Genomic DNA, 16,392 nt, shown 5'->3' on the forward strand with positions numbered 1-16,392 from the left:
CTTGTTTGGTGGCTTTGGATTGGGTTCATCTTGATATATGTTTTAAACAATCTCTGTTATGTATTAATAAAGTAACTAGAAAATGTATATGTTTTCATCTTTAGACCCCCATAAAATACCAGCAACACAAGAAGCTTCAGGCGATGACCACTTGGTGACTAAACCCATTACTGATCACAGTTCTCAAAATAACTCAGCACCTTCCAAATCAGAAACCCTCATCCAAGATCCCTCTCTTGCAGAATTTCAAAAAGTTTCTGCTAAACTTATTAACATTTCAGAAAGTACCATCTCTGCATCTGAGCAAGGGCAAGGTGGTGAAGACACGGAGAGTGGAGATTCGGAGATATTTGACATAGAGTCTTTAGAGTTTCCACCTGAAGGACCATTAGACAAGGTTTGGGGTGAAAACATATTAAACCAAGATGAAGAGATAAAGGGGGATACCATATGTGATGAAGACAAGCCAACGTCTTCCCCAGCAAAATCTCCAGGCTTGAGAAAACCAGTCATATTGGTTATGAAAGAGACACAGAGTAAGGCCGAAATGGCTCCTTTGGCATGTGAATCCTTTCCAACCTCTGAAGACTTGACAGAATCAGATACAAAAACATACGGTATAAACCATTTACCTGAGAATCAAGACGGTAGTTTAGTCAGAATTAACGACATACAGAAGTTGACGTCAATGAGTCCAGAAGACGATGGTAATGCAGCTGGAATGAGTTCACCTGACACTAAAGACCAGGAAAGAGTGACAGAAACTAATGAAAAACAATCCTTTACGGAAAGTGCAATCTTCAGGAAAACTGAGATGATGCCATTTCATGCTACAACTTCAAAAGATTTATTTCAGATTAAAAGCCTTCCACATCGGAATAAGGGAGACATCATATTCATCACAGTTGATGATCTCCAGCCTATGGAAGACGTCTTGTCAGAAATCTTGTCTCCAGTTGATGAAAAGCTTTCCTATGAAAGCGCAGACTTGTATTCCCCACAACAGGATCATAGTGAAGAGCTCCCTTCTTTCCCAAGAGACTCAGACTCGATTAAGAGTGGTGATAGCGGCACTGAAGACTTCCCCACCCCACCTGAGGAAATGCTTTTATCCCAATCTGAAAGTTTGCAGAGTAGCAGAGAAGCCAGTCTCATCGAAGAGATCCATTTACTATATGATAGCCTACTTACAGAGGATACTCTGCTTCCACCAGATGAAATTATAAATACTGAAAACTCTCTACTCGAGGCAGAGAATTCAGGAAGGTCACCTGAGGTGGCAAATTCCAAAAATTCTTTACTTGAGGCTGAGAATTCAAGAAGGTCACCTGAGGTGGTAAAGCCATGTAGACCATTCCTAACACTTTCCAAAGCTGAAGATGGTGTCAGTGACCCTTTGTCTACCTTTGAGATTGGAGATCGGGTACTAGTCAAGCTTTCGAAGCCGGGAACCTTAATGTATAAAGGGTTAACAAACTTCAAAGCAGGTTATTGGGCGGGAGTTGCCCTTGATAAGCCGGAGGGAGAACATGATGGAACGTACGAAGGGATCAGATATTTTGAATGTTCTAAGAATTGCGGAGTGTTTGTCAGACCTGGACAGATCTCACATCTGTTGTTTGATGACTTGGATGGATCAGATCCAAAGAAAGATGAGGATGATGATAATTCATATGGTGATGGCACATCTCCAAGTGATGTCCAACCACATGAAGATGGTGGAGACACAAGTAGAAGACAACTTCAAGAAAGCAGTGAAGAGAAGGAGTCTTTAGTAAAGGACACCAGACAGTCAAGGTCATGCAGTTTGGAGACATCAGCAAATATTTATGATCTCCAAGATGCTGACATTTCCCCAAGCTATTTACATACACTCCTTGAAGAACATATCGTTGAAAGCAAAAATCCCGGTCAAACCTTGCAAATAAAGCAGTTTTGGAGAGGTGACACTAACAAATTAATAGTGCCAAACCCCCCGCAGAACAACAAACACAGATTGCTTTTAAAGGTTACAGACGAGCTGATCTGCAGTGCCTTATGTGATGCCATCGCGACATATTCTAAAATATCTGCCCCCAAGAAGGAGTCAGTGATGAATAGTAGCAAGGACAAGGATGATAAATGTATGGAGGCTGAGGAAGGATTCTGCAATCAGCTCCCCTCAATGACCACGGCAGAGGCAGGTGGATACGTGGACATGATAGTGACTGATCTTACAAGTGACTGTGTTAATGAATATAAAAAAATAAGACAGAAGAAAGGAGGAGAAAATATACATCAACCTTCAATTTGCTACAGTAGCCTTTTCCTGGTATGTATATATTACGATATTAGGGGTTATCCAGTTTAGGGTCAATGGGATCACCTACAGTTGGTTCTAATCTTATGACATTCTCATTGGGCCACCATTGGAATGTACACATTTTGGGTCCTAAAACAGCTGTCAATTTTTTTCCCCATAATAAGTGGAGGGTAAATTGTGATATTTCCCATACGCCCAGTGACCTGATTCTAGTAGATTTATGCTGTAGATATGTAAATACCTGGTGCTCAGGCTTCTCTGGTTTCTGCCATAAGTGCTCGAGGGTTATTTGTCTTGCAGGTTTTGTATACCTTGGCTCAGTTTTAAAGGAGGAACCAGATTGAAATGCTTCTTAGCCAGATTATACTTTCAGTAGACAAACAAGCTAATTTGCTTAAGAATTATTTGTAAAATCTCAAGAGGTATAAACCATGAACATTGGAATATTCGCTGATCTTTAGCACACTGAACTCTATTGTTCCGGTGCATCTGCAATGGCAAATGAAGCAGCTGTGTAAATAGTCTCATTTGCTGTCTTCTTATCACGGTTTGTATACAGTTCCTTGGAAGGGTCTGACTGCTAGGAGCGATCTCCAGAATAGTGCCCGGCGTGTTTCTTATCGATCGAGCAGTGAGATGTGTATGCACGCAACCACTCCATTCATTGTAGCTGCCAAAGGTAGCTGAGCGTTGTACAGTGACCCCCCCCCCCGACCTACGATGGCCCCGACATACGATAATTTCAACATGCGATGGCCTCTCAGAGGCAGCATCAACATACGATGCTTTTGTATGTCGGGGCCATCGCATAAACGGCTATCCGGCAGCGCAGACTGCTTCAGCTGCCACCGGATAGCCGTTTACGGTGCCCCGTGAGCTCCGGTGATGTCTCTTACCTGTCCTCGGGGCTCCGGCGCGTCCTCTTCGGGATCCCCTACATCGCCGGCGCTCTCCATTGACGTCATCACGTCGCTGCGCGCGCCGTCCCATCATCCAATAGGAGCGGCGTGTGTAGCGACGTGATGGCGGCGACGGAGAGCGCGGTTGCCGGGGAAGCAGTGGGCTTGCCGGAGCGTCGGGGACACCCCAGGGACGCGGCGATAGTGATGGACGGTGACATCCAGGGCAGCGGTGACGGTCCGGAGCGGCGGGGACAGGTGAGTACAACTTTCTCTAACAGTGGTCTACAACCTGCGGACCTCCAGATGTTGCAAAACTACAACACCCAGCATGCCCGGACAGCCAACGGCTGTCCGGGCATGCTGGGTGTTGTAGTTTTGCAACATCTGGAGGTCCGCAGGTTGTAGACCACTGTCCTATACTTTACATTGCATGGATCCCTCAACATACAATGGTTTCAACAAATGATGGTCCGTTTGGAACGGATTACCATCGTATGTTGAGGGACCACTGTACTCAGATCCATAGACAATGAATGGAGCGGTGGCGTGCATGTGCGACTCATTCTGGAGATCGCATGGGATCCAGCAGTTGGCCGCCCCCATCCAATGATCTGACACTTATCCCCTATCCTGTGAATGGGGGATAAGCAATTTAAATCACAATGAGATAAGAGAAAGGAAAAAACGGCGAATCACCATTCTTACGTCTTCAGACTTCTTTATTGAAATACTCACATTTATGACTCAGGAGGGGACATACACAGGGGGGGGGGGGGGGTACAGAAAGGCAACAAGCTCCGTTTCGCACTGTCTAGTGCTTCATCCGGCCATACATGTAAGGTCGGATGTAGCACTAGACAGTGCAAAACGGAGCTTGTTGCCTTTCTGTACCCCCCCCCCCCCCCTGTGTATGTCCCCTCCTGAGTCATAAATGTGAGTATTTCAATAAAGAAGTCTGAAGACGTAAGAACGGTGAGTCGCCGGTTTTTCCTTTCTCTTGTCTCATTGTGATCGAAGCTTTGCTGTACCAACTAGAGCATCGCCAGACGTCTATTCATCGCAGTATAGACATATCCATCCCTATGGATTCCATAGTGCCGGGCTCTCTTGTTTAATAGATGAGCCATTTTAACTTGGAGTACCACTTTAACAGCAGATGCTGAGTGGAAAGAAGGATCGGGCATGTTGGATTTCGACATGCCCAATCCTTTGCTCTCTACGTAGATAAGCTAGAGGGGTTGGGAGGAATAGATGTTGGCCAAACAAGGGATAGATAGATGTATAGAAGATCAGTCATAACCTTTCTCTTCTCCAGGGACCCAGGGAACAGAACACATCCATTTCACAGTGCGGACACAGAAGATCAGTGTTAATGAACTTTACCGATAGGATCTTTGAAGAACTGGTAAAGGATTCGCTTCAAGTGATTGGAAATATTAATGTGAATAGAGCAAAGTACTGGCCGGCACCTTGAGAAGAAGCTCTGCTTCTAGGTATGTATGACTTATGGGTGACCAACTCTTAATGGTGTAATACTGCTTGGCTAGTTGTACGGGGATTGCTAGGTGACAATCAATGTGGTCACCATTACGATTTCCACAGCTTTCTAGACTCCTGAATGGCAAAACCAACTACTTATTTAGCCATGCATAACCTATGGTTCAAAGGGGTACTCCACTGCTCAGCGTTTGGAACAAACTGTTCCGAACGCTGGAGTCGGCGCCGGGAGCTTGTGACGTCATAGCCCCCCCCACAGGATGTCCCGTCCCGCCCCCTCAATGCAAGTCTACGGGAGGGGGCGTGACGTGACGCCCCCTCCCATAGACTAGCATTGAGGGGGCAGGGCGTGGCATCATGAGGGGGTGGGTCTATGATGTCACAAGCTCCTGGCGCTGGTTCCAGCCTTCGGAACAGTTTGTTCCAAATGCTGAGCAGCGGAGTACCCCTTTAATACAGTGTTTCTCAAGCGCACTCCTCATGTCCCCCCAAGAGGTCAATTTTTCGGGATTCCCTTAGTCTTTCACAGGTGGTATAGTTATGGTCAGTGTATCAGGCATCACCACAGTTATATCACCTGTGAAAGACTAAGGAAATCCCATCCAAATGACTGTAATACCAGACTTAGTGGAGTCTTGCTGTGTTCTGCAGATTACCATGACCATCACACAACCTAATTGTTTCCCTATTAAAGGGGTACTCTGGTGGAAAACTTTTTTAAATCAACAGGTGCCAGAAAGTTAAACAGATTTGTAAATTACTTCTATAAAAAAAAAAATCTTAATCCTTCCAGTACTTATTAGCTGCTGAATACTACAGAAGAAATTATTTTCTTTTTGGAACACAGAGCTCTCTGCTGACAACATGACCACAGTGCTCTCTGCTGACCTCTCTGTCCATTTTAGGAACTGTCCAGAGTAGGAGAAAATCCCCATAGCAAACATATGCTGCTCTGGACAGTTCCTAAAATGGAAAGAGAGGTCAGCAGAGAGCACTGAGCTCGTGATGTCAGCAGAGAGCACTGTGCTCCAAAAAGAAAATAATCTCCTCTGTAGTATTCAGCAGCTAATAAGTACTAGAAGGATTAAGATTTTCTTTAATAGAAGTCATTTACAAATCTGTTTAACTTTATGGCACCAGTTGATTTAAAAAAAATATAAAATAAATAAGTTTTCCACTGGAGTACCCCTTTAAGAAAATGTGTTGCAATGGTCATAAGATTTCCTACATGGATGTCCATAATTTTTACCCATAGGAAAACATTGATGACATGTGCCGGTTGCATTTTATCATTTGCAAGCAGTAGCCGCCATGGAAGCCTAACCTTAAAGGGGTTGTTTATATGATTTATTTTCATCAGAACAAGTAAAGCATGCCTGAAGAACACTGTGATTGGAGCAGGTGAAGGAACCAGTGATCTAAGGAGATCAGACATCCTACTACTAATGGACCAATTGAAGACGACCTCGTCTACCCGACCGGCCCAGGATAGAACATATTTCTCATGTGTGTTGTTGTGTTGGGTGATTTTGCACTTTTATTGGTTTGCACCTTTATTATTATTAATAATAATAATAATAACAATTATTTATTTTCTCGTGTAAGTCATAAAGTGATTAAATGAACAATATGGACGTCATATATACAGACGAAATGGAAGTAGAATAGACAGATTCATTGTTGTGATCTTGCCTAAATTTATAGAGGTGTGATGAACATTGAATATTTTAAATCATTATGAGGAATCTCACGTCTGACCTACTAAGCGCATTTGATACTATGATTGTGTTACATTTATATCATGTTTTGTACCTTTTTTGTATTTTAATAAATATATAGATTTTTTTAAAGATCTTTGTCAAACTGCATGTAAATATTTCCTCTCTTTAATAAGTGAAAATGCCTCAAAAGCAGGGTGAACAATTTCATAAATCACTTGGCCTGTAATAACATTTCAAACCACACCCATTTTTTGGAAAATTAGCTGAAAATGGTTAAAAAACAGGAAACTTTGGCTCATGTTTGGTGCATGTTGATTAATAAAGTGAAATACAAGCTGCTTAGAATTAAGGGAAAAAAAAGTTAAAGGGGTATTCCAGGAAAAAACTTCTTTTTTTTTTTTTATATCAACTGGCTCCAGAAAGTTAAACAGATTTATAAATTAAAATTCAAGTAGAAGAAACAGACATGGTCGCACATCTACATATTGCATTTTGATCTAATTGCTTCTCAGCATAAATTCAAAAACTAACAGGTTGTTAGTATACATTTTGATCAAAAGGTACAAGCCCACTCACCACGTCAAGGCCACCTATTTAGAGTGGGTCCCTAACGTCCCTAGCATAAAATGGCGTAGCACTGGGCGGCGACCACCACCTCCTCGACACCAGTGCCCACAGGGGGAACGAACCACTGGCAGAGCGGCCCCAATGCCACTCAAACCAGTCCATGGGTCGCACCTCCCCCCAAGTGAAAATGCCTCAAAAGCAGGGTGAACAATTTCATAAATCACTTGGCCTGTAATAAAATTTCAAACCACACCCACTTTTTGGAAAATTAATTGAAAATGGTTAAAAAACAGGAAACTTTGGCTCATGTTTGGTGCTTGTTGATTAATAAAGTGAAATGCAAGCTGCTTAGAATTAAGGGGAAAAAGTAAAAGGGGTTATCCAGGAAAAAACTTTTAATTTTTTTTATTTTTTTTTTATATCAACTGGCTCCAGAAAGTTAAACAGATTTGTAAATGACTTGTATTAAAAAATCCTAATCCTTCCAATAATGATCAGCTGCTGAAGTTGAGTTGTCCTTTTCTGTCTGGCAACAGTGCTCTCTGCTGACATCTCTGTCTGTCTCTGGAACTGCACAGAGTAGAAGAGGTTTGCTTTGGGGATTTGTTTCTACTCTGGATAGTTTCCGAGACAGGTGTCATCTAAGAGCACTTGGACAGAAAAGAACAACTCAACTTCAGCAGCTCATTAGTACTGAAAGAATTAAAAACAATTCTAGAAGTAATTTACAAATCTGTTTAACTTTCTGAAACCAGTTGATATGTATAAAAAGTTTTTTTCCTGGAAAACCCCTTTAAATCTTGGTTTCATTAGTCCAGAGAATGGTGTTCCTCACAGTTTGAGAGTCCTAGGTGCCTTTATGCAAACTCCAGGCAGCTTTCATGTGTCTTGTACTGAGGAGAGGCTTCTTGCTCTTGGTCACCTCTCTTACCATGGCCCTTTTCTCCAGATTATTTAATTTTGTGTGGAAGCAAGTTCTCATAGTCCTGGTTGTTCCAAATGTGTTCCATTAAAGAATTATGGAGGCCATTGTGCTTTTTGGAACTTTATGTGTAGCAGAATTTTTTGTACCCCTTTTCAAATCATCTGTGCCTCCACACAACCCTGTCTCTGAGCTCTACAGGAAGTTCTTTCCTCCTCATGGCTTGGTTTTTGCTCTGATCAAAAAGTCCAATCAAAACAAAAATGGTACCAATTAAAACGTCAGATCACGCTGCCAAAAATGTACCCTCATACCACCCCGTATGCAGAAAAATAAAAAAGTTATAGGGGGTCAGAAGAGGACAATTTTAAATGTATTAATTTCCGTGCATGTAGTTATGATTTTTTCCAAATGTACAACAAAATCAAACCTATATAAGTAGGGGATCATTTTAATCGTATGGACCTAAAGAATAAAGATAAAGTGTCATTTTTACCGAAAAATATACTGCGTAGAAACAGAAGCCCCCAAAATTTACAAAATGGTGTTTTTTCTTCAATTTTGTCGCACAATGATTTTTTTTTCCTGTTTTGCCGTAGATTTTGGGGTAAAATGACTGACGTCATTACAAAGTAGAATTGGTGATGCAAAAAATAAGCCATCATATGGATTTTTTAGGTGCAAAATTGAAAGGGTTATGATTTTTAAAAGGTAAGGAGGAAAAAACGAAAGTGCAAAAACAGAAAAACGCTTGGTCCTTAAGGGGTTAATTACAGAATGATGATGGGGGGGGGGGGGGGGGGGACTTCATTTCAGCACAAGGAGCAACATAAGAAAATGTGAAAAAAAAGTGCATAGTATATATTCTGACCACCACATAGAGATCCTGTTCTCCCTACATTGGGGATAGGATTAGGATTGTGTTTTAATGTCTCAGCTGTGACAACCTTTTTATCTGTCACCAAATTTCCACCCACCATCCCAAATGGGTTGAGTGCATTAATGGAATGACCCGCATTTTAACCATTTTAATCCCATCAAACAGCAGCTACTAAGTAGAGAGATCTGAGGCCTGCACCCCCACAGCGTCCTGCAGGACTTCACTATCAAGAGTACTTCAAGGTCTAATCCTTTTCTTGGCTTTGCTTTGACTTTCTCTTGATGGCCTTGGAGCGACGGCCATCTTGACCATTCTTCTAAGGGAATGAGAAGCGAGGGTTGATCTTGGTTGGGATTAGATTCCAGAATGATGTCTTGCTCACTTAGGGTACGTTCAGACGAGCGGATTTACAGCGTAGTGCAGACACACTGAAGCGATGTGCGAGTCGCTGCGCATGCGCGGTGCACTCGCGCACATGGCGGCCGCTCTCCCTGCTCAATGAGTTAGGTTGAGAGCTGCCGCCATGTGCGAGTATACTGCGCATGCGCGGGGCGACTCCCACATCGCAGTGTGTCTGTTCATAGTGGCGTATTGCCGCTCCGAGCAGGCACATGTAAAGGCAGCATATAGAGGTCCTTCAGCGAGGGATCCGCAACGAAATACGCGCAGAAAATCCTCTCGTCTGAACGTACCCTTAGGCTAGGTTCACACTACGGTATCTCCAGGCAGAAAATTTCCGCCCCGGAGATTCCGAGTGCAGCCAGCGCCAGCTGAATCAGTCGGTGCTAGGACCGTGCGGACACTGCTGTCCCCAATAGACTGCAATGTGTTCGGCTGTCTGGGCATTCTGGGAGTTGTAGTTTTGCAACAGCTGGAGGCACCCTGGTTGGGAAACACAGGTCTGTTCCCATCGCCTTTACAATGTACATTAGAGGAATTTTTAAAGGACACTTGTTGGGAATAGACATGTCCTTCAATATAAGGACAGAAATCATACTTTTACTTCTCTGGCCTCATATATACATTTCTTTTATAAACTACACAACTTCCTCTGTAGTATACAGCAGCTAATAAGTACTTTCTGGAGCCAGTTGATACAATGAAAAAACAGTTTTCCAAAAGAGTTCCCCTTTAATATGTCATCCATTGAAGCATTCACGCTGCGGAATTGCAGCTGCGGAAAATTCCGCCGTGGAAATTATCCCGCCATAAGAATGAACACGTTCATTCTTTTGGCGCAGTAACACGAGGACTGCATTCCCAAAGACCATGAAAATAACCAGGTGGTCCATCTATAGCAGTTTTACCCAATTGGACATTGGTCTCTAGTGGTGCTTCTCAACCAGGGTGTCTCCAGCTGTTGCAAAACTACAACTCCCAGCAAGCCCAGACAGCCGAAGGCTGTCTGGGCCTGCTGGGAGTTGTAGTTTTGCAACAGCTGGAGGCACCCTGGTTAGGAAACACTGTGGTAATGATTATTCTTGTCATCTCAATTAGAATGTAAAGTAAAAAAATTCTAATTTTAATTTTTCTATTTTCAATTTTTTACTTTTTTTTGTATAGAATGTAATTTAAGGAGAATCCCATGATACATTATCTGTCTTTAGGGATGTTATTCACACTGAGCTGTATATATGCAGATTCTTCAAGGGTGGCTGGTCCTATAATGTACACTAGAGAGCCCTATCCCTCAGTGTTTCCAACCAGCTGGTATAAAACTACAACTCCCAGCATGCCCGGACAGCCTGTGTCTATGAGCAGTTGCAGCGCTAGGTTTACCGGGCGTGGCCTGCAGTAGACGGGGATGAAGAGGGCGTGGTCTCCAGGAGCCTTGCATGGACGGGGCGTGGTTTGTTGAAGGAAAACCCTCCCAGTCCCCGCCCCTAGTTTGGATGTGGACGTGACGGGGTTGGCTGCCTTCCTCCAGGCTGTAGCCCCGCCCTTACCATTGGTTTTGTGATTGATGACGTCACGGGGTGAGAGGTCGGCTGCACGGTAGCTATGGCCGGCTGTTGTGGGGTGCGGGCGGCGCTGCAGGTGTTCCTGGTCGGGATCGGGTTGCTGGTAAAGGCGGATAAGACGCTGTACGGACCGGAGGATGCCGGGATCTCCATACTGGGGCGGAAATCGGTGAACGGCGCCCTGTATAACTCATCCTCTGCCTGGCTGCTGGAGTTCTATTCCTCCTGGTGCGGACACTGCATCAACTACGCCCCCACCTGGCGGATCCTGGCCTCGGATGTGCAGGGTGAGAGCACAGGGAAGGGGGCTGCTGTAATGTCACACAGGGGGGACATGGTGGGTGCACAGGAGGGAGGGGGAGGTGGTGTCCACAGGAGGAGGAGGGGGATGTGGTGTCCACAGGAGGAGGAGGGGGATGTGGTGTCCACAGGAGGAGGAGGGGGATGTGGTGTCCACAGGAGGAGGAGGGGGATGTGGTGTCCACAGGAGGAGGAGGGGGATGTGGTGTCCACAGGAGGAGGAGGGGGATGTGGTGTCCACAGGAGGAGGAGGGGGATGTGGTGTCCACAGGAGGAGGAGGGGGATGTGGTGTCCACAGGAGGAGGAGGGGGATGTGGTGTCCACAGGAGGAGGAGGGGGATGTGGTGTCCACAGGAGGAGGAGGGGGATGTGGTGTCCACAGGAGGAGGAGGGGGATGTGGTGTCCACAGGAGGAGGAGGGGGATGTGGTGTCCACAGGAGGAGGAGGGGGATGTGGTGTCCACAGGAGGAGGAGGAGGGGGATGTGGTGTCCACAGGAGGAGGAGGGGGATGTGGTGTCCACAGGAGGAGGAGGGGGATGTGGTGTCCACAGGAGGAGGAGGGGGACGTGGTGTCCACTGGAGGAGGGGGACGTGGTGTCCACAGGAGGAGGAGGTGGTGTCCACAGGAGGAGGAGGTGGTGTCCACAGGAGGAGGGGGATGTGGTGTCCACAGGAGGAGGGGGATGTGGTGTCCACAGGAGGAGGGGGATGTGGTGTCCACAGGAGGAGGGGGATGTGGTGTCCACAGGAGGAGGAGGTGGTGTCCACAGGAGGAGGGGGATGTGGTGTCCACAGGAGGAGGAGGTGGTGTCCACAGGAGGAGGGGGATGTGGTGTCCACAGGAGGAGGAGGTGGTGTCCACAGGAGGAGGGGGACGTGGTGTCCACAGGGGGACGTGGTGTCCACAGGAGGAGGAGGGGGACGTGGTGTCCACAGGAGGAGGAGGGGGACGTGGTGTCCACAGGAGGAGGAGGGGGACGTGGTGTCCACAGGAGGAGGAGGTGGTGTCCACAGGAGGAGGAGGGGGACGTGGTGTCCACAGGAGGAGGAGGTGGTGTCCACAGGAGGAGGGGGATGTGGTGTCCACAGGAGGAGGGGGATGTGGTGTCCACAGGAGGAGGGGGATGTGGTGTCCACAGGAGGAGGGGGATGTGGTGTCCACAGGAGGAGGGGGATGTGGTGTCCACAGGAGGAGGGGGATGTGGTGTCCACAGGAGGAGGAGGTGGTGTCCACAGGAGGAGGGGGACGTGGTGTCCACAGGGGGACGTGGTGTCCACAGGAGGAGGAGGGGGACGTGGTGTCCACGGGAGGAGGAGGGGGACGTGGTGTCCACGGGAGGAGGAGGGGGACGTGGTGTCCACGGGAGGAGGAGGGGGACGTGGTGTCCACGGGAGGAGGAGGGGGACGTGGTGTCCACGGGAGGAGGAGGGGGACGTGGTGTCCACGGGAGGAGGAGGGGGACGTGGTGTCCACGGGAGGAGGAGGGGGACGTGGTGTCCACGGGAGGAGGAGGGGGACGTGGTGTCCACGGGGGGAGGAGGAGGGGGACGTGGTGTCCACGGGAGGAGGAGGGGGACGTGGTGTCCACGGGAGGAGGAGGGGGACGTGGTGTCCACGGGGGGAGGAGGAGGGGGACGTGGTGTCCACGGGGGGAGGAGGAGGGGGACGTGGTGTCCACGGGGGGAGGAGGAGGGGGACGTGGTGTCCACGGGGGGAGGAGGAGGGGGACGTGGTGTCCACGGGGGGAGGAGGAGGGGGACGTGGTGTCCACGGGGGGAGGAGGAGGGGGACGTGGTGTCCACGGGGGGAGGAGGAGGGGGACGTGGTGTCCACGGGGGGAGGAGGAGGGGGACGTGGTGTCCACGGGGGGAGGAGGAGGGGGACGTGGTGTCCACGGGGGGAGGAGGAGGGGGACGTGGTGTCCACGGGGGGAGGAGGAGGGGGACGTGGTGTCCACGGGGGGAGGAGGAGGGGGACGTGGTGTCCACGGGGGGAGGAGGAGGACGTGGTGTCCACGGGAGGGGATGCAGAGTCCACGGGAGGGGGAGTCCACGGGAGGGGGGAGGGGGAGGAGGAGTCCACGGGAGGGGGAGGAGGAGTCCACGGGAGGGGAGGGGGAATGCGGAGTCCACGGGAGGAGGAGGGGGATGCGGAGTCCACGGGAGGAGGAGGGGGATGCGGAGTCCACGGGAGGAGGAGGAGGGGGGGATGCGGTGTCCACTGGAGGAGGGGGCATGCGGTGTCCACGGGAGGAGGGGGCATGCGATGTCCACGGGAGGAGGAGGAGGGGGCATGCGGTGTCCACGGGAGGAGGGGGAGGGGGCATGCGGTGTCCACGGGAGGAGGAGGGGGGGATGCGGTGTCCACGGGAGGAGGAGGGGGGATGCGGTGTCCACGGGAGGAGGGGGGGGATGCCGTGTCCACGGGAGGAGGGGGGGCATGCGGTGTCCACGGGAGGAGGAGGATGCGGTGTCCACGGGGGGAGGGGGGCATGCGGTGTCCACGGGGGGAGGGGGCATGCGGTGTCCACGGGAGGAGGGAGGGGATGCGGTGTCCACGGGAGGAGGGAGGGGATGCGGTGTCCACGGGAGGAGGGAGGGGATGCGGTGTGCACGGGAGGGGGATGCGGTGTGCACGGGAGGGGAGGGGGATGCGGTGTCCACGGAAGGGGGATGTGGTGTCCACGGGACGTGTCACTATGTGTATAGGGATGTGTGCAGAAAATGTCTTCACTTAGAAATAATGCAATGCAGCCGTGTTGGAGTTGGTCCTTAAAGGGGTACTCCACTGGAAAACAATGTGTTTTAAACCAACTGGTGCCAGAAAGTTATACAGGTTTGTAAATTACTTCTATTAAAAAATCTTAATCCTTCCAGTACTTATCAGCTCCTGTATACTTCAGAGGAAATTATTTTCTTTCTGGAATTTTTTTCTGTCTGACCACAGTGCTCTCTGCTGACACCTCTGTCCATGTCATGAACTGCCCAGAGCAGGAGAGGTTTGCTATGTGGATTTTCTCCTGCTCTGTACAGTTCCTAAAATGGACAGAGGTGTCAGCAGAGAGCACTGTGGTTAGACAGAAAAAAATTCCAGAGAGAAAAGAATTTCATCTGTAGTATTCAGCAGCTGATAAGTACTGGAAGGATTAAGATTTTTTTTAATAGAAGTCATTTACAAATCTGTATAACTTTCTGGAGCCAGTTGATTTAAAATAAATTGTTTTCCACCGTCGTACCCCTTTTAAAGACTACACAGGTTCCTGGCTGCGATATAAGGGGGGGGGGGCGGGTCTGGGGGCACTGTAGAACCTATGGGGGTCTCGCCTATGGTTCTTTTGGCATGAATAGTAATGTAAACACTGGCACCAGTCTGTCCATTGAAGTCTATGTGAGTTACAACAACAATGCAGGACGTCAGCTTTCCCCATAACGGGTACCTATTCTACCGCCAGTCTCCTGGTGCCCCCTTCTGGCTCACTGAAGTATAACTTAATGGCCCATCCTAGTGATATGCCATCACTATATTAAAGGGGTACTCTGGAGGGGGAAAAATTCTTTCAAATCAACTGATGCCAGAAAGTTTAAACAGATTTGTAAATCACGTCTATTAAAAAAAAATCCTAATCCTTCCAGTACTTATCAGCTGCTGTATGCTCCAGAAGAAGTTGTGTAGTTCTTTCCAGTCTGACCACGGTGCTCTTTGCTGACACCTCTGTCCATGTCAGGAACTGTCCAGAGCGGGACAGTTCCTGACACGGACAGAGGTGGCAGCAGAGAGCACTGTGGTCAGACTGAAAAGAAAGACACAACTTCCTCTGTAGAATACAGCAGCTGATAAGTACTGGAAGGATTAAGATTGTTAAATAGAAGTAATATACAAATCTGTTTTAACTTTCTGGCACCGGTTTATTTAAAAACACCTTCCCCTCCGGAGTACCCCTTTTAATATAATGGAAAGTTCTGCAATTTTTTTATTCCGATCACTGTGTTTCTGGTCTCTCCTTTCTCCAGACAGAAATACTCTTTTTAAATTCTAAACCTCAACACGTTCTTAGAGGGTCCTTGCGCACAGCGGAATATCCTCCTGAAGAACTTTTGGGGAGACATTCCTGGTTATGACATTTGACGTCTACATTAACAGCAAAGCACTCTGGGCGGAATGAACATATTAAAGGCGATCTCTAGAGATGAGCGAACTTACAGTAAATTCGATTCGTCACGAACTTCTCGGCTCGGCAGTTGCTGACTTTTCCTGCATAAATTAGTTCAGCTTTCCAGTGCTCCGGTGGGCTGAAAAAGGTGGATACAGTCCTAGGAAAGAGTCTCCTAGGACTGTATCCACCTTTTCCAGCCCACCGGAGCACCGGAAAGCTGAACTAATTTATGCAGGAAAAGTCATCAACTGCCGAGCCGAGAAGTTCGTGATGAATCGAATTTACTGTAAGTTCGCTCATCTCTAGCGATCTCCATCGAAAATGAACTAATCCCTTAGGCACAGAATAGAGCAGTGTTTCCCAACTACAGTAGTTGCAAAACTACAACTCCCAGCGTGCCCAGACAGCCTTCGGCTGTCTGGGCATGGCTGGGAGATGTAGTTTTGCAACAGCTGTGGTCACCCTGGTTGGGGAACACTGCAGTAATGTCTTATTAAAAGTGGTACTCCGGTGGAAAATATAGAGATATAGATATTTATATTGAGATTTGTAAATGGCTTCAATAAAAAAAAAAAAAAAAATCTTAATCCTTCCAGTACATTTTAAGAGGAAATTCTTTTCTTTTTGAATTTCTTTTTTGTCTTGTCCAGAGTGCTCTCTGCTGACACCTCTGTCCATTGTAGGAACTGTCCAGAACAGCACAGGTTTGCTATGGGGATTTTCTCCTGCTATGGACAGTTCCTGATACGGGCATCAGGTGTCAGCAGAGAGCACTGTGGACAACACAGAAAAGAAATTCCTCTGTAGCACACAGCTGCTAAAGAGTACTGGAAGGATTAAGATTTTTTTAATAGAAGTCATTTACCAATCTGTTTAACTTTCTGGCACCAGATGATTAAAAAAAAAAATGTTTTTTAAATGTTTTCTACCGGAGTACCCCTGGGGGCCTCCAGCTGTTGGCTGTCCGGCAACAGCTGGAGGTACCTTGTTTGGGGAAACACTGGAATAGAGGATAAGCAGCTGATTGCTGGGGGTCCAACCGTTGGGATCCACCTCGATCTCTGGGACGGGACCCGGCACTCAGTGAGGAGCGGGTGATGCAGCCGGCACTCGCTCCATTCATTTCTATGGGAGTGACGAAAAGACACGAGTACAGCTCTCAGGCTTTATCAGCGCTCCCATA

General features: G+C 47.7%; 2 protein-coding genes across 2 annotated transcripts in view; both read left to right on the forward strand.

The window, feature by feature from the left end:
• Window positions 1–6,488, forward strand: part of CCDC187 (coiled-coil domain containing 187) — an 85,075-nt gene extending 78,587 nt beyond the window's left edge. The window contains exons 28-30 of the mRNA XM_056541002.1: window positions 105–2,311; window positions 4,520–4,697; window positions 6,062–6,488. Of these exons, the coding sequence (XP_056396977.1) occupies window positions 105–2,311; window positions 4,520–4,678 (2,366 nt within the window). The 3' untranslated portion in view covers window positions 4,679–4,697; window positions 6,062–6,488. The remainder of the gene's footprint in view (window positions 1–104; window positions 2,312–4,519; window positions 4,698–6,061) is intronic.
• Window positions 6,489–10,680: 4,192 nt separating this feature from the next.
• QSOX2 (quiescin sulfhydryl oxidase 2) overlaps window positions 10,681–16,392 on the forward strand; it is a 57,040-nt gene continuing 51,328 nt past the window's right edge. Inside the window, exon 1 of the mRNA XM_056539059.1 lies at window positions 10,681–11,039. Coding sequence (XP_056395034.1) covers window positions 10,793–11,039 — 247 coding nt within the window. The 5' untranslated portion in view covers window positions 10,681–10,792. The remainder of the gene's footprint in view (window positions 11,040–16,392) is intronic.

The sequence above is a fragment of the Hyla sarda genome, chromosome 9 (genome assembly GCF_029499605.1).
Source record: "Hyla sarda isolate aHylSar1 chromosome 9, aHylSar1.hap1, whole genome shotgun sequence".
Lineage (NCBI taxonomy): Eukaryota > Metazoa > Chordata > Amphibia > Anura > Hylidae > Hyla > Hyla sarda.